Source organism: Eublepharis macularius, chromosome 9 (genome assembly GCF_028583425.1).
Source record: "Eublepharis macularius isolate TG4126 chromosome 9, MPM_Emac_v1.0, whole genome shotgun sequence".
Classification (NCBI taxonomy): Eukaryota; Metazoa; Chordata; class Lepidosauria; order Squamata; family Eublepharidae; genus Eublepharis; species Eublepharis macularius.
The window spans coordinates 48,406,318-48,434,037 of record NC_072798.1 but is presented as its reverse complement, the minus strand read 5'-3'; the positions used below and the strand labels follow the sequence as shown (position 1 = coordinate 48,434,037).

Below are 27,720 nucleotides of genomic sequence, written 5' to 3'. Positions count from 1 at the left end.
AGACAGTATGAGCATGATAGCTCAAGGAGCAAAAGCACTCTGGATACAAAAAAAATCCAATCCCAACTTTCAAACCCCACTCCCTTTGCTATAGCTAAATGAAAACGCAATAACCAAGTAGATTTTAGAAAAATATAATAAATAGATTTGATCACTGTTAACAAAAATGTTTCTTTCCACCACATACACACTTCTCTGTAAATACAAATATTCATACTTCATTTATGATCATCTGAAGATCTGATTTTCTCTCAATATCCCATAATGTTGTGTTAAAGTGCAAATAATCAAGTATTATATAAAGTTAGATAGTGATCCCAGGATTTCACCTGCCTTTGTAGTCTCTGCTGACAAAGTTGATGTAATCATGTAAGTTGAATTTTGGTTATTTCAGTATTTTTAACTGCATGATGGCTACCCTTCAAGTCACAGAAATCTATTGATGAAAGATAAGAGATATATAAAAAAGAAAATGAAAGTTTTACAAGGAATTTTCACATACAAAAGCTTGAAAGAAACATGGTTAGAAATAGTTTCTTAGTACAATATGATTGTCCTTATAGCCTGAAATTAGAAAGTATTTTCTTCAAAATTTATTGTTTTTACTTGCATTATTGTATGGTTCAGATAAACTTTTAGTTCAGAATCGTACAAAACAATGACGAATATGTTTAGATCTTTCATCTTGTTGAAGGCACACTGAGATGTGAATGCTTTTGGCAAAAGATAATGTGAAATTAATGCTTAATAGTTTAGTTTTGGAGCTTATTTAGAGTCCCCCAGCTGGTAGATCATCCTCTTCAACCAGCTTATTTCTGTTAGTGTTCAGCTCGGTACTTACTACCGATCTAACTCGTTCAGAAGAGGCACCAAGTGCTTGCAACTGCTTTCTCTGTGTGGTTTCTAGTTCTTCCAGACGTTTGCGAAGCAGAGTAAGTTCTCTTTGATGCTGTTCCTCCTTGAAATTAAGAGGCAAACCAGAGGAGGAAAGGACATTTAGCAATGTTTACAGATACATTTGTTCAGAACAACACTTTTATGATGAAACAGGTTATAGAGGTGTTATCTGTGGATAACACCTCTATCTTTTTTGCTCTTAATAAAGTGTCTCACCACATTGTGCTGTGGAAGTAGGAAGTATGCACTTGAATAACTTGAAAAGTATTGAAGACCACATTAAAAAGGTATTGTGGCCTGGAGAAGTGCATTTTATATGCATGTTGTACTGGTCAACTAGAAGTGTTCCTCAGACTAGGAATACAATAGATCTGTGAACTGCTTAACCCCAGAAGTTCAATTAGTATAAGCTCTACCATAAGAGGTAAAGGAAATGGACATGGAAATCATAAGGTTTTAAATGCTAGATCTGCACACTCAAGAATCTTTATGAATCTGGAGCAGGTCTCCAAGCCAGTAGTGGGCAGAAGGTCACTCGAGAGAGGTCATTGCAAAATGCTTTAAAATGTAGTTTCAGATAGAATAAAGGGCTCAAAGTTTTTTTTAAAAAAAAACTTCACTAGGTATGCCCAAAATTCATAGCTAATGCAAACTACTGAGGAGTGGAGGTGCATTATATAGTTTCTGGTAGTCAAAAATTTCAAAAAACCACATACATGGCAGCTTTTAAAGTTGCCATAACCTTTCCCATTTATTACTGCTTATGTGATTACTACTGCCTGCGAAATGATCCCTTTTCAACAAGTCACCCACTTGCAGATGAGGAAAGGATGCCTCAGTTCCAGGAACCAAGGTTGAAGACAATAAGGTGAGCGGATTCAGGGTTGGGATACTGGGAAACAGAATTAACTGGCGGAATTCATTATGCCTGCGCTGCAAATCTTTTAGTCTTTTCTGAAGGCGAATGTGTTCTTCAAAAGGAACATTCTGTCTGAAATAAACAAAAAAGATTCTACATCAGTTTTCCAGCACAGGACTTTACATTGACATATTCTTCAGACATACAAAAGCAACTAACACCTCTAATCAGGTAGCAATATTATGCTTTATCATATTGGCAGACATCATATTGCTGAACCTCACGGAAATCTGAGAACAATGTCTAAAGTTACCTGTTTAAAACCTGTTTTTCAGTTTCCAGTTCTTCGACCTTGGCTTCTAAGAGCTCTATCTTCTCCAGAAGTTTCTTTTGCTTATTATCATTAAGTGTTTTTCTCTGTAAAGAACAAATCTGTATATTTAGGGATACCAATGCTGATTGACTGGAGAGCATCAGGACCTTAATATGCAGCGTTACACCTCCACCTCCATCAGCCTTAATTGAAATCTGACCCCAAATAATCAAATTACACATACAGGGAAAGAACATTGATATAATACTGAGCTATTAATCCTATAATTTAGGAAAACACATGGTACATAGACACTTTAGAAAACTGGGCAGAGGGGACTGTATCCCTTTGGAGTCTGCTTTGATACGGAGGATGATTTATTTTTACTGTATCACATACATATTTGCAAAAACGAGAAAGACTAGCAGAAATAAAGACAGAGCAAGTATATGTTTGGGACAGAGTAACCCAATTAGGATAGTAATAGGGTGTAACTCTGATTCCAATGACACTGTCAGTGTGCTACAAGTCAGGACCAGAATGCAGAAGCACAATTCACCTAACTCGGAATAAACGCTTTTTTGTAGAAATACGTTGTGAGTAACATGCCTTTTTTTGAGCAACTGCTGCCCGGTGTAATTTCTCTTTCATCTGGTTAGATGTTTCTTCTCCCTCTGTGATGCGCTGAATGAGTTTATGTTTCTCTTCCAACCATTCCAAACGTTTGTCTTCCAAATTCCTAAGGGGAAAAATAAGGAATTGTTGCCTCTTACAACCCAAGGCAAGTTAGCAGGATGCCTCTGCATAGTAAATCATCCTTCCCAATGCCGTTTCTCACTAAGGATATGGCGCATGAAGTTGCTTATTATTCATTAGTAAATATTTTATTCTTCAAGGTAGCTATCAATAACAAAATGATAAAAATGAAAATATCAAAATATAAAAGTCAACCATCATAATACTATAACAAACTAGAAAGACAAAGAAAAACATTAAAATAAAATAAAGATCAGAAGCCAAAGGTTGTTAATTACAGAGCCATGTTGAACAGCAGGATAGTAACGTGGAATCAGAAAGCAGACAGAGAAAGGAAGAGGACCCTAAATGTAAGACAACCTCCTTAAAAATAGCAGGATTTGAGTCCAGTGGCACCTTAGGGACCAGCAAGATTTTCAGGGTATAAGCTTTCAAGAGCCAAAACTCCCCTTTTCAGATACCAAAGAAAGGTTGGTCTACTGTTCCATTGCAGGCCAACACAACTATCTTCCGGAAACTCCTTTAAAAATGCACAAACACATTATTACTAGGCATAATTGTAACTTGTGTGTAAATGTAAGACAGCTGTCTTTTTATGGGAGAGTAACTGGTCTTGCATTTGGCTAAATCCTGTAGTTCAATCCCTTACGACAGAGAGCATTCCAGAGGTTGAAAAGTTTCTTGTTGGTATTCCCACCCACTGTAACTCAGGAAGTGACAGACAAGGAGCAGAGATGCTGCTGAGGATCTGAGCGAACAGGAAAATGAATGTGGACTGAGATAGTCTGCAAGTTAAACAGTAAAAATACTGAGCAATGTGGGGAGGCCATCTGTAGACAGCAGAATGTCAAGTGCTAGAGGAGCAATTCCCAAACTATGATAGGGTCTATGAATAAGCCCAGAGAAATAAAAATTATGTAACTAAAAGTTTTCATGAGACCACAGAGAAGGCTGCTTGTTGTCATACTGCATGTTTTATATCTGGCCTCATCTCTTTCCATCAGCAAATACAGTGGTGAGGAATTCTGTCATGTTTCTCCATTTATGGTTTCTGTACTGTGCCTCTGCCTGAGTGGTTGCTATGGGATTGTTGTCTTCCCATCAAAAGCCACGTCCAGAACAAAGCTTTGTGCAGTCCCATGGGGTGAGTTTCATTATAATGGGCTACTTTATACTTTTACACACAATAAAAATAAACCTTTAGGGGTGTAAGAATTCTCTCCCAAATTAACTCAGAAAAGTACCTTCACTACTTGGGAAGCATTGTGCTAGATACACCAAGAGCAGAGTTTAAAAGAACGATAGCTTTTGGCACCCACTTTATATGTCGCTATTATGGCAACAACCCTGAGGAAAAAAGACTTTGTGTGGCAGGAAATTCTATTATAACTGCATTGGCTATGAAATCTTCATTAAGTTCTGCAGCATTAGAGAGATGAAGTCAGGGCTTCGGCCCCTTTAGGCAGAAGCCAGCACCCGCTCTACTTCCCCTCCTCCTCACTGCCATTTCCACTCGCTCGCTCGCTCATCTGTCCACCCACATAGATGGGCAGCAAAGAGAAGGGAGCTGCTGCAGGGTCTGCCAGAGATGGTTTTTTTCTCAGGATTCCCCCTTAAACGCTGGAGCCGGCCCTGGCAGCAAATACAACACATTTACACGTTTAATCTGCATTCTCAAATAAAAAAAACCATTGAGGGGATCCCTAACAAACACCCAATTTTTCTTTCTCCCTGCACGGCCCAGAAAACAAAACAAGTCTCCACTACGGCACATCTCCAAATGTAGCACATCAACTCTTGCCAAGTAGTGGAGTAATTAGGCCCAGACTCCCTGGAACTAGATGCATTAAGAGCTAGTAACAAGTTCCAAGAGATCAGATACATTTTTTTAAAAATATCACTTTTAAGATACGAAAGAGTATCTAGTTGAAACAATGTGCTCATCCACTCTTCCTTACATCTAAAGTTCCTCGTATGCAGAAGTGGATTGCATACATACGATAATGTTTCTTCCAAAGCACTAGGAAAGTTTTTTAAATAAATCAATAAGGATTAAGTGAACTCTCAAACTCCAGAAATAACAACCTGTCAAAGGCACTTAAGAACTCACTATAAATACTTAATCAAGCTTGAAACTGCTGAGTCACACATTCATATACATCACTCAGTGACTCCCAGCAAAAAGATATGATAAGCTGCCACTGGAAAATATTTTGCTAGAGGTGAAATGTGATTCATGATAGCCATTTCAGACATGCATGTCATCTCTTGAAGTTGCAACATCAAATTATGAACAAGGTCCCCCTCCTTACAATAATGGGATCCTTGGGAATATATTAACAGTATATTGATACTTCTTGGGATAAGGGAGTTACTTTCCTGCTATGAAAATTACAGAATTAGTAAACTTCCATGTTATAATTTCACTAGAAAATTGTATCTGAAGAAGTGAGCTGTGGCTCAAAGAAGCTCATACCCTACCACAAATTTTGTTAGTCTTATAGGTGCTACTGGACTCTTGCTCTTTTCTATTGCTAGAAAAGGGTTATGCACATTTATAGCAATTGAATTCCTATACCTATATTTTGAAATTATAGGAATCAGATATGAAACCCAATAATTATTAAACAATATTTAAAGGCTATTGTGATGGATAAAATTCATATCACAGTTTAGATTCATTTTTCAGTTTTGCTTTCTTGTGGTAAGAGCTACACATTAAGAAAGGGCTCGACAAATACCACAGATAAGGCCTCTATAGTGCCTAGAAATTTCATTGTGGTACTTTTTGCGATGATTTTATTGCAGTCCCTCTCAGCAATCCTTGATGGAAGTTCATTGGTAAGAAAAGAAGGAAGTAGTCTTCTCTGACCACCATAAAGGCTATATTTTGGGGGTCACAGGACCTGCATGGACAAAAGCCATCGGGGAGGGAAGTAAATAAGGAGAACTGGCTGAGAGTGAGTGAAAAAAAACTAGCTAGATCCAACTTAAAGCTTATTTATCATTTAGCAACTGAAAGTTTTGCTCTATGACATAAAAATTAATGTGCATGAAGTTCTTGTCATTCCTTGTTTATATGTAAATTTTAACTTTACATTATTCAGTAGTTGTGGATGAATTCATGTGTTAACCAGTTGCTTTCTCTATCAACTCTAATATTCATTTAAATGGAGCTCTTTAAAACAATAGTGGAATTATGAGAAATTGGGGAAAAGTTACAACAGGGTTAGTTTTTTGTTGTGGTTATGACAATGAGTGTTACAAGAAACTGTGAGATTCAGTATGGTGCAATGGTTAGACTGTTGGATTTGGGGCTGAGATGACCAGGCTGGAATCCTGGCTCTGCTATGGAAGCTTGCCAAGTGACCTTGGATCTATCACAACCTCCCACAATCTAACCTCCTCATATGTATGTTGTTGGGAGGATGAAAGGAGAACTGTGTAATAAGCTGCTTTGAGTCCCAATTAGGGAGAAAAGTGTGCTATACATTTTAAAAATTAAAATAAGATCAGGAATAGGTTTTGTTAGACAGTAATTAGAAGATGTGGCCATTAAAAAACAAAACTCTGAAGACTGAAAAGGATCCTGGCTCCTACATTTTTTGGTCGGCCCCTAGGGCAAAGAAGATCGGTCAAGACCTGTATTAAGATGCAAAGCGTACCTCTCTGCATCACACTGAGCCCTCTCTGCTTGACTTCTTGCATTTCGACATTCATTTTTTAATCTTTCAAGCATTTCCTTGAGTTTCTGATTGGAATCCAGCAAGTCATTCTCTGACTGAGAAAGTGAAGCCATACGGAGCTGCATATCTTGGATGTGCTGCAAAAGAAATATTACCAAAAGAGAGCAATGCTGTACCACTTGTCAAAATTCTAGGGGACATGCCATATTTGTTCAGCAATGGTGCTGTTGCCTGGCTTGTGAATTCACAAAAGCATCCGGTGGACAGCTGCTGGAAACAGAATACTGGACAAAATGGGTTTCTGGTCTAATCTGGTAAAGCTCTTTTCAAGTATCTATTCTTAAGAACACAAAATGGGAAAAGTTTTAAAACGGGCAAAACCCAGATTTAAAATGTACCCGAAAGTTTCCCTTGCATGTTTGTTTCTGAATTAGTTGTTAATGAATTAAAACTGAATGGTCTAATGCTCTGTCACAGAAAAGATAAAGGAACATGACATCAAACTCTCACCTGCTTTAGATTAGAATTGTCACTTCGCTCTTTTTCTAGCTCTTCAGAATTACTAAGTTGCTGTTGAAGCTTTAGCCTACAGAAATAATACAATGTAGTATTTTATACTCTTTAAAAACATAAAATACAATTTATTTGAGGTTAATATTTTAAAATTTAAAATCTGGTACAAAATGGCATAGAACTGAGGGAAAACAACTCCATGACAATGAAAGTTTACCCAGTCTAGCATTAATCCTCCACCACATATCTCAGAGAAACCCTGGGCTCCAGTAGAATGCTTTAATAAAAGATGACTGCCACTGATACTCTTGAAAGGTGCAGGAGGCTGAGGGCCAGTAGGAAACATAAATACAAGCAATGTCTAGCATTTGTCGAATGTTAACAAGTGGATAACGATATCAATTTGAATGGGAAGTGGTGTTTAAAGTGATGGTATAAGGATACCTGTCAGCTCATTGAAATTTAATCACTGTACAAAAGAGTTGAAAGCATACGCTACATAAATGGAAAGATGTGATCAAACTAGACACAGAAGCCAAGACATAACAATTAGTGAACAAGGCAGCCAAAGACCAATATTGGGAAATTTTGTAAAAGAAAAAGAAAAAAAAGAAAAGGCAATACTGATAACTATCTTTGTTTTGTATCTGCATCCCCAACACTATTCAGTTTGCAACTTTCTTTTCTCTTTTGCTATCTCCTTTTCTTTCTGTACGGGTTCTTCCAATAATTTTATTTGTTCTTTTGCTACACGTAGATGAATATGAACTGGTGTCAGCATGTGGATGAACATAAAAGGATTAACTACAAGAGTTTAAAGGTGTTAATAGTATGGAATATTTATAGTAGACAGAAATTGTAAAGACAGTGTTGAAAGGAAGGCTTCAGAATTAAATGGGGATGAAGGAATATGCATGTGAAACAACTTCTTAATTATATACATATTTATATTAAAATTAAAAAGGAAAATCTAATATTGTCATTTTTAAAATACTGTGAATAAACTGACAGTAGAGCATGACAGGGCTTCATCAACATTGTTTTCAGGTTTCTATATTGCATAATTGTGAACAGATGGAGATGTTTCAAGAAGAAATATAAACTACATGCTGATGTTGCCAGAAAGACAGCTGCAAGGTAACAGTCTTCATATTTGCATATGAACTCATTTTTGGTGGAAAGACAAACACTTTTTCTGCTCAACTTACACAAACTGCTAAGTGTCAAGGCCCACGTTCAGATTTGATGCATGTTTTAGCACCATGGCATGGCATGTTCCATAAAATGTTAAAAATAATATTCCTAATTACCATTAAAATAACTTCACATTACCTAAGGTTCTGAATTTCCCTTCTGTTGGATTCTTCTGCCAACTGCAGAGCAGATATCTTTTCTTCATACTGATCCTTTTCTGATTGCCTCTCAGTGTCTTGCTCCATTTTGTTTTTCTCTATTACTGCCAATTTGGTTTCAAGTTCTAGTCTGAAACATGCAATATTTACTAGCTGTGAAATGCAGCAGTGATTTTTATTTCACCAGACTACTTAAACCATAATAGCTCAACCCTGCCAACAACCCCAAGGAAGCTAGGAATGAGCATTGAGGTATTACACTATTAGTAAGCAATCCAAACTGAACTGACCTAGAATAGAAAATGTACCAATAGATTTTCAGAAATCTTTGGTTCTTACTATTATTCCAGCTGCAAAACTTAGAAACTGGCTTGGCTGTTTGCTTTAAGACTTAATAGAGAGCAGTTATGTAACTGACAGGGTTGTTTACCAATCAGCAGAATTTACATAGATCTTATCACCAAGATCTACATTGGTAAATGTGTTTACACCAATCACGTTATAGGCTCACTGGCTTGGGAGCGGGGGGGGGGGGGGGCTTTGATTCAATATAAGCAGTCATAGATCCAGAGGAGGTAGCCATGTTAGTCTGTAGTCGCAAAATAGTAAAGAGTCCAGTAGCACTTTTAAGACTAACCAACTTTATTGTAGCATAAGCTTTCGAGAACCACAGTTGCATCTGACAAAGAGAACTGTGGTTCTCGAAAGCTTATGCTACAATAAAGTTGATTAGTCTTAAAGGTGCTACTGGACTCTTTACTAATATAAGCAGTGACTCCTGTTTGCTCAAGTTCTTCCCCTTTTGGGTACTGGGACAAATGTTTTGCCTACCTGTCATGTATAAAGCACTGCAGATGTTTAGGGAGGAGAGATATACAACTGAATGCTATACTTGTACCCTTCCCCTCACTGATAAGCACTGCTGCCACTGGGATGATAGCATATTTTGCTTGCATTCTAGAGAGGAAGGGGATTGAGTGTACACTGCACAAATATCTGTAGAACACAGTAAGACCACAATACCTCAGTGGGTATGATTCCATTCAGTTACAAAAACAAATCAGGTAGTGCTATGGAAATAACTCATAACATAGTTTCACCTCTGCGGAATAAGTCAGAACTCACACACCAATGTCAGGGTTCTGCGCACAGTACCAGTTCAAAGTCCTGACACAGATGGCATAGGCAAGAACTACCTTCCACAAAGTTTCTTTGGAGAGGGAAATAATAATTTCAGAACAGGTAGCGTGTAACTGTAAAGCACTTTCAGGACTGAAAAATGTAGAAATTAACCTGTAGCAATAACTACAAGGATTTATAGCTGAGACATAATGCACAATGCATACAGTAATAGGGAAGGAGGCTGTTAGCACTCTCAGTTTTTAACTTTTTATAAGGGCTGGACAACAAAATGTAGGCATGTACTTACTTTTCCTCCTGAAAAGCAGCAAGCTTCTGGAAGCCTTCCTCCTTTGCAGCTTGTACTTTGCGTACTAGCTCACGATCCTTTTCCATTAAAAGCACTTTGTGCCGCTCTAATGTTGTCTTCAGTATTTCATTATCTGAGTGTAACACTGGTTTTATATATTTTAAAAGTTAGTATCCAGCATTTTTAGTGATATTTATTATTTAAAGTGCTATTGCTTTACACTCAAGAATCACCTTTGGTTATATTCATTACTTTTGTGTTTGCTGCCCTACTAGATACCTCCCACTGCCCATTCGGGCTATAAATCAGGGACTTTTATCTGTCTGAAATTTAGGATACAGTCCCTTTTAATTTAATCCCAACCTGAGAAAGTTAATTTAAAGTAAATTCCACACAAATATAAGATTCTTTTGCTTGAATCCTATAAAACTGTTCCCCTATGACAATCGCTTTCTATTCTGGTAGCATTTCTGCTTGAAAAACACTGGTCTTGGACACACAGAGCAGAGGAGCAGAGCAGCAGAGGAAGCAAGTACGACACTCGAGGAAAATCTCCACAGCAGCCAGGGAGAAGTTCAAGGGGAACAATGTCATAAGAGCCAAGCCTTTATCCATATTCACATGACTATGTCTGTCACAAACATAAACCAGGTCTAATCCTGGGCAAGTGTACTCCCTCCTCATGCACAGCGCCATGATTGAAACTTCTGGACACTTTAACAAGTTGGGGCTTGTTAAATGAATCTAAATAGTGCTTTAATGGAGTCTGGGAAAGAAACAAATCTCAATTTGTTAAGGCACATGAATTTGAATGTCACCAAAACCTGTTTGAAAACTTCCTTAAACCAGGAAGTCCAATTGCAGTTTGGTCCAGGAGAGGAGAGGGAGGGAACTCCTGAGAATAAACCAACAAGTTTGCTTGACCCAAACTAACTTTGCTTTCTCCTCCACACCTGAAGAAAGCTATTTCCCATTAAGTTTAACTCTTTCCTGTAGAAATCAATGAGATTTAGAACTGCTTAACTTTGGCTGGACTTAAACTTACATGGAATGAGTATTTAACTCTTAACACCTTGTTTACAATTAGTATTAGTGGGAACAGTGGCACTGACAAATGGTTACAGGATAGCAATTTTTATTTCCAAGTAAGATCTCAAAATATTCCTGACTAAAACTAATGTATGAATGGTTTTTCAAAATTGTTTGCTTTTTTCATAAAATTGCTATAATATGCTATGATAAAAAAGACAAGATTAGTAATTCAAAATAAATATTCACATCAGATAGAGATATGATGGGAAAAAGTGACCCCAAAATAAAGGCACCACAGATAACTATATTCATAATCATGTAGCCAATTATCACATTTGTTCATGTTAGCATAAAATTAGGGACAACAAGAACCACTTGGCAGAAAAACACTTGTCACCCCCTAACATTAACCTTCATCGATTTTTCCCCCTTTAATACTTAAAAAATGCTCAGTGAAATAATGGACACAGTCCTTTCCCTGCTGCACGGCAGAGCACCTTGGATTGTACTTATTTTAAGAAAGTAACAAAATTTTACCATCCATTTCACTCTGAATCTTGTTTTTTTCTCTTTCTATCTCACTCTTGGCTCGTGCTGCTTCCAGCTTGTTATTTGTTATTTCTAACTTGCTTGAATGTTTAAGTTCTTCAACCTATAGAATAGAAATTGTTATCAGAATTCTGTTTTATCATAGTACTTTTTAGAAGGGCTACAGGCAGAGCTTTCAGGGGGTTTAGATAACGGAGGAGGAATTATCCATTAATACAGCTGTTGCTGCCACCATTTCCTTCGGCCACTCAGCTAGTACTGCACACAGAGTATTTGGAGATCAGAAATTGCTGTGTGCTTCTTTTTAAGTCTAGAACTGTAAACGCATAGTTCTGCGTGCATCATGAACACTGTCAGTGGTACTGTACTAGTACAGTAATTACAGGGACAAAGAGAATTACGTAACTAGAGAAAACTTCTCATAATCATCCATTTACAATGTCAAATGTAATCATAGCTTGGTACCATGCATAAACTAAGTTACAAATTATTTGGTAACTTAATCAGTGCACTTTGAATTCTGATTTTTTTTTTGCAAAGATTTACTGTTCATTTAGTATATTTGACGAATAGCTGAATATACTTTTATGCATTGTCGTGAGCTCACTTCTTTGCTACCATTGCATCTGTGCAATGCCATCCAGTGGAGCTTTTCTGGCTTGTGAGGGGGATCTCATTCCAGGTCCCTGAGGAAAACATACAGGCCAGCAATGACTAATTTGAAATGTATTTCGTGGATAAAAATGCTCACATCTGCCGTGACATAGATTCTACAGTTGGGGCAGTTCAATCTCAGGATGCCACCAGAGTGCAGTTTGCTCCTACTGTTTAAACTTTAATTAATACAAGATGTGGATTCAAATTTGCAGATCCCCTCATTTCTCTCTTGGTTCTTAATAACAGACTCCCCTGCTCATTATTAGCCATGTTGTTTAAACGTTTACAGAAACAAGGTAAATGAATCCTTATTTAAATGTTTAATCCCTATTCAAGTGGAGATCCATTATATAGTTGTATTGTCGAAGGCTTTCACGGCCGGAGAACGATGGTTGTTGGGGGTTTTCCGGGCTGTATTGCCGTGGTCTTGGCATTGTAGTTCCTGACGTTTCCTGAAAAAGCATAACCTTCAAGCAGTATTCAGACCCACCCGAAAAATACAACAGATGCTACGATCAGCAAAAGACAGCAGAGATCCCCTCACCTCTGCAGGAGTATACCGTATACCCTGCAGCTGTGGACAAGTTTACATCGGGACCACAAAGCGTAGCATCCAGACAAGAATAAAAGAACATGAAAGACACTGCAGACTTGGACAGCCTGAAAAATCAGCAGTGGCTGAACATAGCCTAACTCAAACAGGGCACAGTATCTTATTCCAGGACACCAAAATACTGGACAACACTTCCAACTACTTTGTCAGACTGCACAGGGAAGCCATTGAAATTCACAAGCATAAGCAAAACTTCAACAGGAAAGAAGAAACCTTAAGAATGAACAGAGCATGGGCTCCAGTTCTGAAAAACACCAGGCCAACAAAACACTCCACACCCGACAATAGCCCTGCAGAGAAGATTAGCACATCAAGCACCAATCCATATGCAAAAGAACCGCCTCAGGTCACAGTGAAGCCTCCCGCCATTAGCATTCCACACCCTGGGAAACTCTTACAGAATGACTCAGCTCAACCCCACCCCTCCTGAGTAGATACAAATGACCTACATCTTTTCCACACTGTGACACTGAGAGATCTCTGTCTTTTGGTGCTACACCTCTGAAGATGCCAGCCACAGCTGCTGGCGAAACGTCAGGAACTACAATGCCAAGACCACGGCAATACAGCCCGGAAAACCCCCAACAACCATTATATAGTTTTTACTGTTCTTGCTAATTTGATCTTCCATTTCAATAGTAGACTCCTATTCCCAGATGGCATTCCCATATTAGATGGGGATTGGACTGTAACTGATAGAATCCTACTAATAACAAAGATTAAATAACCAGGGGCTGCTGGAGATTGCACACATGATAACAAAGGTTTTTATCAAGAGAGACCACAGGTTATCATTTATCTCTAGCTGTGATTATTAGTCCTTTGCTATCAGGTTAGTTACCTGTTTTGGCTTGGTTCCTCTGCCTTAATACATCATTTTCTATTTTGCCTGTCATTTTTTCCACTGAAAGAAACACCAGCCCCCAGACTTACCTGGGGTGACCCCGTGGGGTGGGGGTGCAGCGCTGATGGCCTTCTCAACTTCTGGCAGCCCCTGCAGGGCGGCATGCGCTGCCCTGTTCAAATTCTTGGCTAGCAGAGTTGCACGTAGGGCTGTGTGATTCGGGTTTCACTTCGGGTAAAGATACCCAAAGCGGACCCAATTCGGAAAGCTTCGGTATTCCCAAAGCGGAGCCAGCATGCCTTCCGAAGCATTCGGAAATGCTTTGGAAAGCTTCGGGGCTTGTTTAAATGGCCCTGCCGCTGCTTGCAAGCAGCGGCAGGGCCCTTTAAACCTCAACCCCCCCACCTCCCCCACACCTACCTTGCGGTGGCTGCAGACCAGCTCCTCTGCCACCGCCGTCACCACCGTGCTGCTGCCCAAGCCTGCGGGGTGGTAGGGAAGGCCGGAACCGCCTCCTCCGGCCCTTCCTGCCCCTCAAACGGCCATGGTGCGCCGGTGCCATGGCGGCCACTTGAGGGGCAGGAAGGGCTGGAGGAGGCAGCTACGGTCTTCCCCACCACTCCGCAGGCTCGGGCGGTGGTGCGGCGGCAGAGGAGCTGGTTGGCTCCAGGCCACACAACCTTGTGCTGCTGCCGCTGCTGCTGCTGGCGGCCTGCCGCCCAGCTGATAACCTTCCCACCACCAGGTAAGTGGGTGGGAGTTGGAGGGGTCTCCCCAGGGTTGGGGGGGTGGAGGGGTCTCCCCAGGGGGGGTGGGAGGTGGAGGGGTTGCCCCAGGGAGGGTGGTGGGTGGTGGTGAGGAGTTCCCCCCCTCACTTCAGTATGCTCCACATCTTCATGGAGCATACTGAAGCGATTTCCAGAACCCAAGTCCGAAGCGGCTTGCCACTTTGGATTTGGGGGTATTCCGGATCGGTTTCCCACTTCAGGTAAACCTGAAGCGGGATTACCGAATCTCACTGCCCGTGCACAGCCCTAGTTGCACGAGGGTGGGGATAGACAATGGACCTGCACCCCTTGTCATTTGGTTCCTGTCCAGCATAGAGCTCTGAGCAACCAAGGGTGGTGCAGCGGCAGTAGCTCAGCAGCAGCAGCAAAGGCAGTTGGCCGCAGTGAAGCAGCAACAGGAGCAATATGGCTGACTGTGAGGTGGTGTGGCTGGAAGTGGGGCAGGGCAGCTGAGAGCAGAGCGAGAGCTGGGCAGTGCAGCGAATGGACAAGGCTCCAATGCTGGAAAGGACACAAGAGCCTGAGAAGCAGAAGCCTGTTGGGGTCATTAGGAGGCTTCTGGGGGCTGGCACTAGCTGCATGGCAGATACAGTGCTTAGGGAGTTTCCTTGGTTTTGGGGAGCTAGGAAGCTCAGAGTGGGGTCCTGCCTCATATAGGGGAGAGTGGCCAGAAGCAGCATTAGGATCGTGGTTTACTGGCTGCTGATTTGGGCAAGTGTGCCTCCCCCTCCTTGTTCCTAACTGAATAAATAAATAAATAACCCTTTAGCTGATTTAATAATAATTTTAAAAAAACAGAACCCACTGCCGCCCAAGAAAGGAAATAAGGCTGTGCCTTCAGCAGTCAAACCACCCAGTAAGGTCACTAGGGCTTACTGGGTGGTCTAGGGGAGCCCTCACATCACAGGCAGGCTCAGACGTTATTACCTGCAACTCTTCCTTTCCGCCTGAGGGGCCAGGACTGCCAGAAAGATACTCTCCTGGGTCTCCCTGCTCAGGGCAAGTGAAGGGGGCCTTCAGGGCTAGCCAGGGGTGAGCAAGGGCCAAGCAGGCCTGGGGAAGATGGGGTATTTCCCAAGCTTTGGAGTTCCTCTCTGAGTCAGTAAAACGGTTTGGGGTTTCTGGGTCTGGTACAGCTGCTGCTGTTCCAGAGCCTGTTGTTGCCCATCCCCCTGGTGGTTGGTAAGGCTGCTGGGGTGGGAGGCCTGCCAAGGGATGACAGCTGGCATAGTTGCCCATCAGCTGCTCCAGTAGCCAAGAGCAGAGGAGGTAGCCTGTGAAGAAGATCTGCTGAGGAGAAAGAAGGGGGGAGAGAACCAGGCACCGGACAAGGGCTCAGACAGCAAGGGAACCACAGGTGAGTCCTCTTTGGCCAGGGAGGCAGAGTGTCCTGAGGATAATTATTGGGATGTGGTGGCCCATGTCCCTGGCCTTTTAGCATGGGTGTTGCGGAGGAGAGTTGGCTGCAGAAAGGTGGAGGTGGGCTCCCAGGAGGTATGGACAGCTGAGCAGGCAGAGGGGTTCCCCCTGACTGCTTCATCCTTCATGGATGACGAGGATCTCCATGGTATTCACCTTGCCTGTAAGGTATGGGAGTGGATTTTGTATGGGTACTACATGGACGTCTTTGCATTAATAAAGCCAGAGGCAGGAGGACCACATTTGTGACACCTGCTTCACCGCTCATCACAGGCTTTCCTGCTCTCGCAGCTCTGTTAGTCATCAACCTTTTCATGCCAGCTAGCCCTCCACTGGCAGCTCCCATAAGGAGGGAGGGTACAGTGCCCCCTCTGCTCAGCCCTCCAATGCAGGTAAATAGTGGTGTAATCCTGGGGCTTGGGTTAGCGCACACCTCCCATTAAGCTCGCGGCCCTTCACCCTCTTTTACTTTGTTACCCTAACAGGTCTGCTGCCAGTTTTCTGGTGACTTTCACATTCCCTTCACCAGCCCCTATGTTCCCACAGTATCTGGCAACCTTAAGTCTGCCAAAGAACTGCAGGAGATCGTGGCAGCCAAAATTGCCAAGAAGGTGGCTGCTGGCCGAGTGGCGGACCCCTTCAGCATTCTGCCCCTGCCCAACCTGAGGGTCTTCCCACTTGGGGAAGTCCCAAAGAAGTCCCCTGGGGAATACTGCCTTATTCATCATCTGTCATACCTACGCAGCTCTTGACTCAATGAGGCCACCCCGCTGAACTGTGTTCTGTTAAATATGCCTCCTGAGTTAGTAAACCTGTCTGGGTTGTACCACTTCTGACTGTAGTTGAGGGACTCATGGAGTTGAATGCTCTTACATAAAAACATTCAACACACATAGACAACTAGTTGTCAGAGTGATTGGTTCTAGTCTAGCATTTGCCCTGGCATTCTAGTTTTCTGAGAGGAAGATATATGTATAATAGGAACATTCAGTCACATGCACCCTTAACTGTAGTCAGAAATGGAACAGCCCAGATGGTCAGCTGTGTAAAGCTGAGATAAATTTGCCAATGGTTGATCTGAGTATAAGGCAGTTTCCTATATTAATAACAGAAATGGCTATTATATATGACTAATGGAAGTTATTGTTGCTTTAAGCATTTGTTCCTGATAATAGAATGCTAGGGATGCTTTTCAAAGATGGTAAGAATTACCATCTTTCTTTTTGAATTACAAAAGAAAGAAAAAGTGAACAAAGACAGTTTGTCTCTAAAGAGACAATTAGCAGTAATGTTTCCTGTAACAGCTCTGAAAACATCAGTCTCTAAACCATAAAAACACACTTACTTTTGTAGTCAAAGCACTGATCTCCCGTTCAGCTTTATGCAGTTTGCTGGTTAAGACTGCATTTTGCTCATTGCTCATCTGCAGTTCTTTTTCAACACGCTCAAGCTGCAACTTAACCGATTGTTTCTCTGCCTTCAAATTAAGAAAAGCAAGTTTTAAGTTGCTTTATGGAAGAGACTCTTAAACCATATCCCTACAGCTTTTTATACAAAAGGATTATTCACATATTAATGGGATTTACTTTTAAATGTGCACTCCGGATTACAGTAGTAATATATTTTAGGCCTCAAATCTGGTTGGAGCCTTTCTGTACTATCCAAACATTAATACAACTTAGACTATAGACTATATTGCAAGAAGGACTGGCTTATTTAATTTCTCATGAAGCATCTGGTAGAATTTAGGCACCAGATGATTAAAAAACAATGACTAAATAGACTATAACAACAACAACATTCGATTTATACACCTTCCTTCAGGACAACATAATGCCACACTCAGAGCAGTTTACAAAGTGTGTTGTTATCCTCACGACAATCACCCTGTGAGGTAGGTAAGGCTGTGACTGACCCAAGGTCACTCAGCTGTCTTCAAGCGGAGTGAGAAATCAAAATTGGTTGTCCAGATTAGAGTACTGCTGCGCTTAACCCCTACACTAAACTGTGCATCAAATGTTACGTTGTAGTTTAAGTTTAAATTCAATATATATAATAATTTTTTTCTAAAGGCATTTATGTAATTTTCGAACCACAATTATCTCTACTCCTGCTGCATGAAATCATTTATAAAATTACTCCCCAAAACAATCCCTACACAGTGATTATTGCCAACATCATGTCTTAAAAGGTTACGTAAATACATAGTTAATTCATATTTCCTTTACAAGAAGGCAATCTTACCAGCTATTAGAGGACAGAAAGGGAAAACAGAGAGAGACAATCAGGCAGAAGTTTCTTCTTTAATAGCCTAATCTGAGTTTGGGAGTAAGGCCAAATTCTACTCTCACCTCCTGAACACTGTCAATGCATACCCAAAAGGAAGACAATGAGAATTCCTTACCTCCAGGGATCTCACCGTAGCATGCATCTCAGCTAACTGTCGCATTTGTATTCTTTGCACATTTTCTGCTTGCATACCAGAATTTTCTCTCTGAGCTCTAAGTTCAGTTGCTTCAGCTTCTAACCCCTTTAATTTCTGGACTAGTTGGGCCTTTTCTCTTAGCAGTGCTTCCACTCGTTTGTTATCTCTTGAAGGATCAACACTAAGCAGCTGGTTATGCAGTTCTTCTTTATCTTTATCTAGTCTTGCCACCTACCAGCAGTTGAACAGAATAATGCTATTGGCACAGTCTAGTCAGGAAACTGCTTAACTTACATAACATATAGAGCACAGGGATGAGGGCATGGGAAAGCATCATGGATCTCCATTCTTTGTAGTTATCGTTCACAAAGCCTGTTGTTTATTAATACATTCATATGGGCAGAAAGGCAATGGAACACTCTGCATGCAGAAACTATTAACAGTGTTCAGACTGAATCATGTCCTCCATGTTTATATACACATATCCATGACATTATTTGACCCAGCTAATCATGCAGTGAAACTTTTAATTGATAAGCCCAGAATATTAGCAAAGTGTATAAAATATGAAGTAATATCTGTACTAATAAACATATTCCATCTTTATATTAATAAAACTGCCATATTACTATAATGTTTTGTACAGCCCCTTCTGACAAGAAATGCAGAGGCAGGAAGCACCCTCTTTCACACTTGAGACAGTCTGAGAAGAGGTGTCAATACATAAGCCAGTGGTTATTTTCACTTTATTATGAATAAGCAGTGAAATAAGGAAACAATTCATTTATACGATTCAAAAATATGCATTACAATTATAAGGCTGCAATTCAGTGCATGGTTCTTTGGGAGTAAGTTCTATTGAACACAGAGAGGCTTGCTGACAAATAAACACACATTCAATTGTCTTGTAAATTGCCTATGTTTATCACATTATTCCTGTTTCTTAAAAAGTTAAACACATGACCTGAATTATGATGCTTCAGAAATCATTTAAAAAATGTTATGTTTAATTTAAATCTCTCAGTCAAAAATAAAACAAAAATGCTCAGGTTTTCTTCCAAGATAATTATTTTTGTACATTCTTTCTCTTACCTCAGATTCGTATTTTAATTTTGTCTCTTCTAAAATGCGGGCATGCTCTTCTTTCTGATGCTCATATTCTGATTTGAGAAAAGTATGTTCATATCGAAGTTTGTTATATTCTGTTCTATATTTTTCTACTTCCTAAATTGAAAAGAACAAATGTGTGATTGAACTGAATCAACATGAATTAAGAACTGATAAGCATACATTAAAAATGGATAAATAAATACTGGGTGCAGAGTGAACATAAGTTATAGATATGTCAGAGACAGGAGCTAATGATATTTTCTGTTGTATTTGGAAAAGCGTCATATGGTAAGGGATCACTTCATTAGGTAAGGGATCCCTCTAAATTCAGCTAGTCAAAAATGGCAAAAAGCCATGGTGCACAGCAGAGTGGGATCCTAGTTCAACCATTGTGCCAGCTGCATTAATACAACAGTTGCATTGAGGGTAAAAATCTTGCTAATAATAGGAGTAAGGGAAAAAAACCTTAAAAGGTAACAGTGCAGTTACATAATAAGAGCAAGGCATCACTTAGAACACTTCATTCAGTATAAACAAACAGAAGTCTAGTGGCACATTAAAAATGACCCAAATTGTATTCCAGCATAAGCTTTCACCGACTACAGCAGTCAGTCATTTATTACAGCAAAAGCCAGTAAAACAAAACAAAACTGTGATAAAAAATAAGGGCATAACAATAAGATCAGAGCATTAGTGATGGAAGAATTGATGAAATAAAATCAATGAAGATAAAAGAGAGTTAAGAAAAAATTGCAAAAGCAATTATACCACATTTTCAGCTAAAAGGAGTCTACGTTTCCTAATGGCTAAATCTGGCCACGGCATAAGAAACTGAGCTCTGAGTGTCTTCTAAAAGGAAGTTGTGCAAGATTTCTGGTCTGAAGTTGAGATAGGACTGCAAGGGATTTAATAAAGACAAGAGAGGCAGTATAAGACAAGCCCTTCCTCTTGATACAGTTCGCAGAATAAGAGAACATGAGTGACTGATTCCACCATGTTGGTCATGCATGGGCCTAAGCGTTCATGCATTGGCACACAAGCAAATTTACCCTGCAATATGGCAGAAGGAAGTGCTTCAAATCGGGCTATGGAGAATGCCCATCTGTAAGGCTCATGAGTAATATTGGAAAGGGAAGGAGCAGCAGTAAAACTGGGGCTGGATTGTAGACATTTGAAGCTCTTGGGCAGCAGAGCTTCTTCATTTTGTAATTCAATATCAAGAAGTCTCTGTGTAATGGAAGTTCTAATACAGCCATAATTACCAGGTGTCCCCAAGACAAAACTGAGGACAGCAGGCAACAGGTACTTTCTTGCTTTTCTTTTATTTTTTTTAATTGGTTCTGGCATGATTTGTCACTTCTGGGTCACTTCAGAAATGTAGCTGCCAGGGGACATGTGTGTACGCATGCCCATTTCACCTGTGTGCTGCTGGGTTGCCTCTCTCCTTTCCTGACACCTTCCCCCACACCAGCCAAGTGAGCAGTGGCGGAAACAGTAGCAGGAGTGTGGGATTTCTTGCCCCCAGTGGGGGCTGGCAACCCTAACCACAGCCCACTTTGTCAGATGCAATCATGTGGGTCCTCACTAGCCAGACCTTGCTGAGTTTTTTTTAATACTTCCTAGGTAACAGATCTACCTAATGAGAAGTTACTGCATTATCTCTAATCCATGAAAACTTCTGCTGAATAGTTGGTTAGTGTTTAAGCTGCCACTAAACTCACATTTACTTTTTTTGCAAAAGACTAACACTGAGGGCACTGAAGAAGTCTTAAAAGGCATGAGATTTGACAATTTTAAAGTACTTAAATCCTGTTAGGAAAAAAAGATTGTAAGAGAGAAAGGATTCATCCTGTCCATCACAGACAACCACAGGAAGAAAACTTTTAACATTGTCAGGTATCACTTGCTGAAATGAAACAAGCTACATAAGAATCTTCTTGCTTTGACACTCAGTTAACAGACTGGGGGTTATACTAGATCCAGAATTATTGCTGGAAAAGCACCTTAATTCATCTACAAAAGAATGCTTTGTTCCATCATTTAGCTGGGATAATGGCTTTGACCCAGCCAATCAGGCCATATGGCTCTATGCCATGGTAACCCCACAATTAGACTATTGTAATGCACCCTATATGGATCTGCCCCTGAAAATAGCTCAAAAACTCCAGCTCGTACAGTATACCGCAGCTCAATTATTACCAGAATCTTTAATCAATTATAGAACCCTCCAGTTTCTCCCAAAGTTTCGTCCTACTAACTGAGTCAAATGTACCCTTGAGGTTCATAAAAGCCACATAAAGCTTTCCATCTCAATTATTACCAGGAGCTAGGCAGATTATGCATATTATACCCATTCTGCAGTTGCTCCATTGATTACCTACCATTTAATTTCTAGGCTCAGTTAAGGTATTGGTTATCATCTATAAAGCCCTTCATGGACTAGGACCCACAGAACCTCTGGACCACCACTCCCAATATGCTCCCCTGAAACAGCTTCATTCATATGGGCAAAGGCTTCTGCAGGTGCCAGCTTGCAAACAGGTAACAGGTAAGAAGGACAGTGGTCTGAATCCAAGCATTTCCTGGTAGAATGTCCTGCCTGACAAAGTCAGGAAGTTTCCCATACTCCTTTCTTTCTGTTGAATGTATAAAATGGAATTATTCAAAACAAGACTTTTATAAATACTGTATTTAATTAAGCTGTAGCTAATGTCGGTGGAATTTATGAGAGTCTTCACTGTATATATTATGTTTATTGCATTGTCTACTTAGGTAATAAGTTTCACTGCACTGTTCTCCAGTCCTGTCACTCCTGTGTTACTATTTGTATTATACTTTGTTTTTATTGCAATGTTCTCTAATTTTGTTTACAGTTACTATGGGATAATTGTTGATTATATTATTATACCGTTCTTACTGCATTGTTTTAGCTATAATTCACCTTGAGCGTCAGTGAGAAGGCAGACCATCAATAAGAAAAAAGACGGGGCTCACTGAACAGTTATTTTATTAAGAAGTTTGTTTTTTCTTACCTCATCCAGCTTCCTAAAGCGTTCTCTCATAGGTGTTTCTAAATCATTCTGTATTTGTGCTTTCAGTAATTCCAGTTTTTGTGGAGTTATTACCTATATATCAACAGAAAACAAAATACAGAGGATTTAACCAACCAACGGCTATATCAAATATTAAACACTGGAAAATAAGTAACACACTCCTATGTTCTTTGAAAGTGTGCAGGGTTTGCAGGTACAATCTTTCAGCATTTTTTCCACCTGATTTCATGAAAATAAACAGAAATACTCCATTGCTTCCCAACTTTTCTGCATTCTTTCCTAAAGTACAAGAAGACAGAAGATACAAAGCTAACTGGACAATTCATATTAACCAACAAGCTCTCACTTGGCAGCTGGTAAACTGATCAAAGCAAACTACTTATTGAAATTGCTAAGACAAGTGATGTGCATCTAAGGTAGACTTCAGATGGTAGTGCCGAAGGCCTGCTGTTTAGCCCCTTGACCCCTTGTCTATTGGGTCCCACAAGGTTCCAGCCTGTTGACCATGTTTTTTAATATTTACATGAAACTTTTGGGTGAAGTCATCTGAAGACTTGGGCTGGGTTGTCATCAATCAGCAAATAATACACAGCTCTATCTCACAATTCCAACAGATCTCAGAGAGGTGGTAGAAACTGAACTGGTGCCTGAAAGCAGTTTTGGGATGAATGAGGGCTAATAACTTAATCCTTAAAAAATTGAGATGCTAATAGTGGGCAGAAGAATTGGCTCACGAATTGATGTATCTCCTGTTCTGCATGGGGTTGCACTCTCCCTACAGGAGCAGGTTTACAGCTTGTAGGTGCTTCTGGACCCGTCTCCTGTTGGATAAGCAGGTGATAGCAGTAGCTAAATGTGTCTTTCACCAGCTTCAGCTGGTGATCCAGCTGCGGTCTTTCCGGGGCAAAAAATTTTTTGTTACTGTGGTACATGCCATGGTAACATCTACATTAGACTACTGAATGTGCTGTATATGAGGCTGCCCTTGAAGAGTGTTTGAAAGCTACAGTAGGTACAGAATGCTGTAGCCAGAATGCTTATTGGAATGTAACATAGGGACCACATCAAATATCGTTTCATCTATACTGGCTTCCAGTTGGCTTCTAGGCTAATTCAGGGTACTAATATTGATCTTTAAAACCTTGGGACCAACATACCTCAAGGACTATAAATCAACCCAACCACTGCAGTCATCTTTAGGGGCTCTTCTTTGAGTGCCTCAAACTGTCTGAGGCTAGATGGGTGGCAACCTAAGAATATGCCTTCTCGGTTGTGGTGTCAAAACTTTGAAAATCCCCCCACCCCCTTGGTGATTTGTTTGTCTCCCTCTATCATTGTCTTCCACCAGTGTGTGAAGACTTATCAGTTTCATTTGAGGACCTCTCACTGACCCTCCTTTTTTGTATACGTGTTTTGCTTAACTGCTTTTTCAATTGTGTTTATATTACATATTTCAAAATCTTATTTTGTATTTTAAAATATTTTGAGTATTCTCTGACTTGGGGATCCTAAGATAGATGGAAGTGGGGCATAAAAATGTTTTAAATAAATAATAAAAAGTATTGTCTGCAGGTGGTTACTGTGTGCAGTTAATTAATCTAAGTAGGCAGGTCTTACTGAATTCCTCTTTTTATTGCATCTTAGACATGTTTAATTACTCTTACTCTCCAAAAGTTCCAGGTATATCAGAGGAATTGTATATTTCTTTTCTTCTCCTGGACCACATATTGGGGTCAGATTTTGTGCAACTATTAAAGTCTATCATAGTGCTGTATTTTAAAGGATTATATTTGCTTATTTTAATATAGCTTATGTAATGGTTTTTATGTAGCCTTTTTTGTAATGTATTTACTTCTATGCTGGTCTTTGACCATAATAAATAAATTCTATTCCTAAGTAGGTATTAGTAAAACATCTGGGATACTTCTCTACGTTTTTCTTTTTATAGCCCTCTAGAATTATTTTTACCTTTTCAAGGAAAGGGATTCCTGTCATAAGTAAAGTTAGAAAACAGTATTGTACCAAAGGCAGTACTTCAGAACTAACATAATAACTTGGCAGATTTTATATTCTGAACTACTGAAGACAAAAATATAGACAAAATCATCTCACTCTTCAGATGCTTCTGATAAGCTATTGTCAAACTTGTAAGTACAGATTGGGAACCAATGAACTATGAAACTAGATCCATGAGTCAAAAGTGGTTATAAATTTGATCCTCATCCCCAATGTGTTATACACAAACTGGCAAGAGGTTAAAAATAGCTTTGTACGGGATTCTGCTGTTCACAGGAGATGAGGGAGAAACATGAATTCTCCTGGTCAAGCACAACTCCCCCATGTAAATCTGAGAATTTTTTGATATATGCTCCTCCATTACAATGTCTCAGGCACAAAGGTGACAATAGATGCTCTAGCTAAATGCAAATCAAGTACTATATGACTTTATTACTATACAAGCCACATATTAAAAAATTTAGATAAAAATATTACAACCTCACCTGCATCTTTAATTCCTCTACTTCTCTAGTTTTATCCAATAATTCCCCTCGAAATTCAGCAAGGAGAACCTGAAATTTGTCATGAACAGTTTGCTTTTCATGTAGCAGCTGCTTGAGTTCATTTTGTGATCTTGTATATTCATTCTGCAGCCTAGAAAGACATGTTTTTCATTTTATGTTTTGCTGTAACATATTTATCTAACCATTAAGTATTTTCATACAGAAAATACTAAGGCACAACAACAGTTCAGAGGCACAAAGCACGAGACTTCAATATTGTGCAAATTTCTCAAGAGTATTAAATAAAGTTATATCAAACATTTCAAAGTCAACATCTCAGAGGCTTATGGCAAAGACAAACCTACAGTAATGTGGTGCTCTGTGTGGCACATTGTTTACGTGGAGCAGCTTGCCACACAAACCCAGTGACTTTCATCATGCTATTGTAACTTGCAAAAAAAAAAAGATGAACATTGAAGCAACACAGTTAGACTTCATATTTTCAAATAAATGCAACTAAATTGTTTGTAGAAAACTTACCTTTTTATTACTGAAAGTGAATATGTACCTAAAGAGCATAGAAACTGTCCAAAAAAACCCTCCAACTCTTTATTATTGTCTCTTAATTTAACTTTTTTTTCTTGCTCAAACTGAAAAAGAAAGGAAACATAGTATACCTTGTGTGTTCTGCCTTTAGAGTTTGGTAATTGGTTTTATGATGCTCACACCGCATTCTTTCATCAATTAACAGTTTTTGCAATTCTACTTGTGAGCTAACAAGATCACTATGTCCACCCGCTGGAGCAAGGATGTTCGGCAACGTATCCATTCTGACTAAGTACTAATGAGATGACAATCGGGTAAAAATGCTGTCAGCCAGAGCGTGCCACCGTCATAGAGGCTGTTCTTTCCCCTGATGGCATCCCTAGAGGCCAAATTATCTGTACAAACATAAAAGCACCCAATTAGTAGTCAATGCATTTGTGGTTTAAAAGATGTTTTATGAATACATGGCATATTACAGATGTTCATAATTTTCCCAAGAAGGCAAAGGTCTTTGCTAAAATATATATTTGGTTTCTTATATCTGATTTTGTTTTTAAATTATAGTTTTATTAAACCAAGTATCTTCACTTGATAAAATATTACAGGAGCCAGAAATATGATTTCCCAGAGTTTAAATTTTGTAACATTCTTGACAATCCCCTCTGGGAGCCTGAGACCTGTTCCTGCAGAACAATGTTTACTATGAAATTTCATGTGAAAGTCAGTCAAACTGGCCCATATTCTCAGATGAAAACACATTATATGCAATGATAGATACGCAACAGCTGTAATATTCAACAGGGTGCCTCCATTTGCATTATTGCTGAAATATTCCTGGATATGATTAGTATTCGCAGTGGTCGCAGACTAAGGGTTTTTCCTTTACACAAGCATATCTAAACTTGCCTACAGCAAGACAAAATACAGAACAAAAATTAATTTAAATGGACAAGATTAAGGTCTTACAATGAGGTAGGCTACAAATCAGAACAAAATACAAACATTAAACTGAATTAAGTATCCCAATTTTACAGTACGCCTAATTGGGCAGGGAATGTTTGGAAAGGATCAAGAAATCCTATAGCTTCTAGGTTAAAAATCCAATACTGTTATAACACAAAGACTGTAAAAACAGTTATGAGAGATGTAATATGTAAAAACATTTATTTATTTACATATGCATTCAGTGATCCTTAATGTTGTATTTATTGTTGCATATCATTAAATGTTTTTATTGCTTTCAAAATTGTATTAATTTTCTTTTGAGCAATAATTGTTGTCAACAGAACTTGATTTGTTAACAGAAGGGTATACTGTACTGAAATTACAATATGAATTATACTGACATCTTGTGGTAGTTTCCAAATGTTTAAAATTTTGCAATAGATAATTTATCCAGAGTTACATAAGATCAACAGCTACCAACTGACCAGCATAAGGTATTCCACAACTGCCCTACCTCTGCCAAGATGAAAGCAGCTAATCATACCTCATATATGACTCCCCATGACAGCTAAGATTTCTTGGACAGGCAGCTGCCATAAATCACCAGGAGTGGAAGGCACAAGCAGCACATTTCGTTATGTCACCTCACCAGAGTTTGGAGCACATGCCCTTCAGAGACTCACTTTCGTGGATCATTATTAAGTTTTGGGAAAATGGAGAAAGCTAGTTGTTCTGCCCCAAACCTTTGTGCATGCTAAGCGTGCTGTCAGTTGAAGGTGGAATATTTCTTTTCAAATTCCACTTCATCACATATGTGATGTGGGTTCTCAGCTGGTAGATGACACCCATGCAAACAAAGAGTGGCTTCAAAGACCACTGAAATGCAAGAGACAGACTGCAACATGTCTGAGTAAAGCACACAATGCTAAGATATGTCATAGTTTGAACCTCTAACAATGCTTTGCCCTCTGACCCCGCTGTTACAATTTGTATATCTGCCAACAGAAAACACTTCATGCTGGTCAAGCGAGGTCTGAATGACAAAAGCTTGCGCCGCATCTTAGGGTGCTTCGAGGGCCGCGTTTGCTTTTACTCTTAGGCACGTTGAGGAGGCCAGCCCTCACCTAGCAGACACTCGCCAAGCACGACCTCGGTCCTCAGCAGGACGTTCCCGGATGGGAAAAAGGCGCCGCCAGACTCCTTAAGCAAAAGCAGGCCCCGCCGAGACACTCACAGCCCCGCTCGCTCTTCCCGCCTTCCCTCCCTCACCTACCAGCAACACCGACACGACCAGCGGCGGCTTCGGCTGTTTAAAAATGGCGCCTCCGCTCTGTTCGCCCCGCCTCTTGGTTTTGGCTTGAGCCCTCTCGGGACCCGTACCCGTATCTACCTTTCCATTTCCAAGCTACGGGAAAGAACCCACCGGCCAAGGC

The 27,720-nt window shown here is 39.9% G+C and overlaps 1 protein-coding gene across 2 annotated transcripts; it reads right to left on the bottom strand.

The window, feature by feature from the left end:
- Positions 1–161: 161 nt before the first annotated feature.
- Positions 162–27,720, bottom strand: CEP83 (centrosomal protein 83). Of its 2 annotated transcripts, none has more exons than XM_054988702.1 (16): positions 27,678–27,720; positions 25,474–25,737; positions 24,797–24,947; positions 22,275–22,367; positions 19,225–19,356; positions 18,112–18,363; positions 17,053–17,184; positions 11,375–11,489; positions 9,806–9,950; positions 8,357–8,506; positions 7,022–7,097; positions 6,491–6,648; positions 2,679–2,808; positions 2,070–2,173; positions 1,711–1,888; positions 162–958 (listed from the first exon to the last, which is right to left on the bottom strand). In XM_054988702.1, the coding sequence occupies exons 2-16, from the start codon at positions 25,623–25,625 to the stop codon at positions 770–772; spliced, it is 2,157 nt and encodes a 718-aa protein (XP_054844677.1). In that variant the 5' UTR covers positions 25,626–25,737; positions 27,678–27,720; the 3' UTR covers positions 162–769. The 2 variants fall into 2 exon arrangements, with proteins under 2 accessions (XP_054844677.1, XP_054844676.1); XM_054988701.1 differs by having other exon boundaries at positions 27,561–27,714.

Excerpts from the sequence above, each read along its gene's own strand:
- CEP83 (XM_054988702.1), bottom strand. The coding sequence starts at position 25,625 with ATGGATACGTTGCCGAACATCCTTGCTCCAGCGGGTGGACATAGTGAT. Across the intron at positions 18,364-19,224 it reads AATTAAAATACGAATCTGAG|GTGGCAAGACTAGATAAAGA; the intron begins GTAAGAGAAAGA and ends AACTGCTGGTAG. Across the intron at positions 9,951-11,374 it reads GATTCAGAGTGAAATGGATG|TGTTACACTCAGATAATGAA; the intron begins GTAAAATTTTGT and ends ATATAAAACCAG.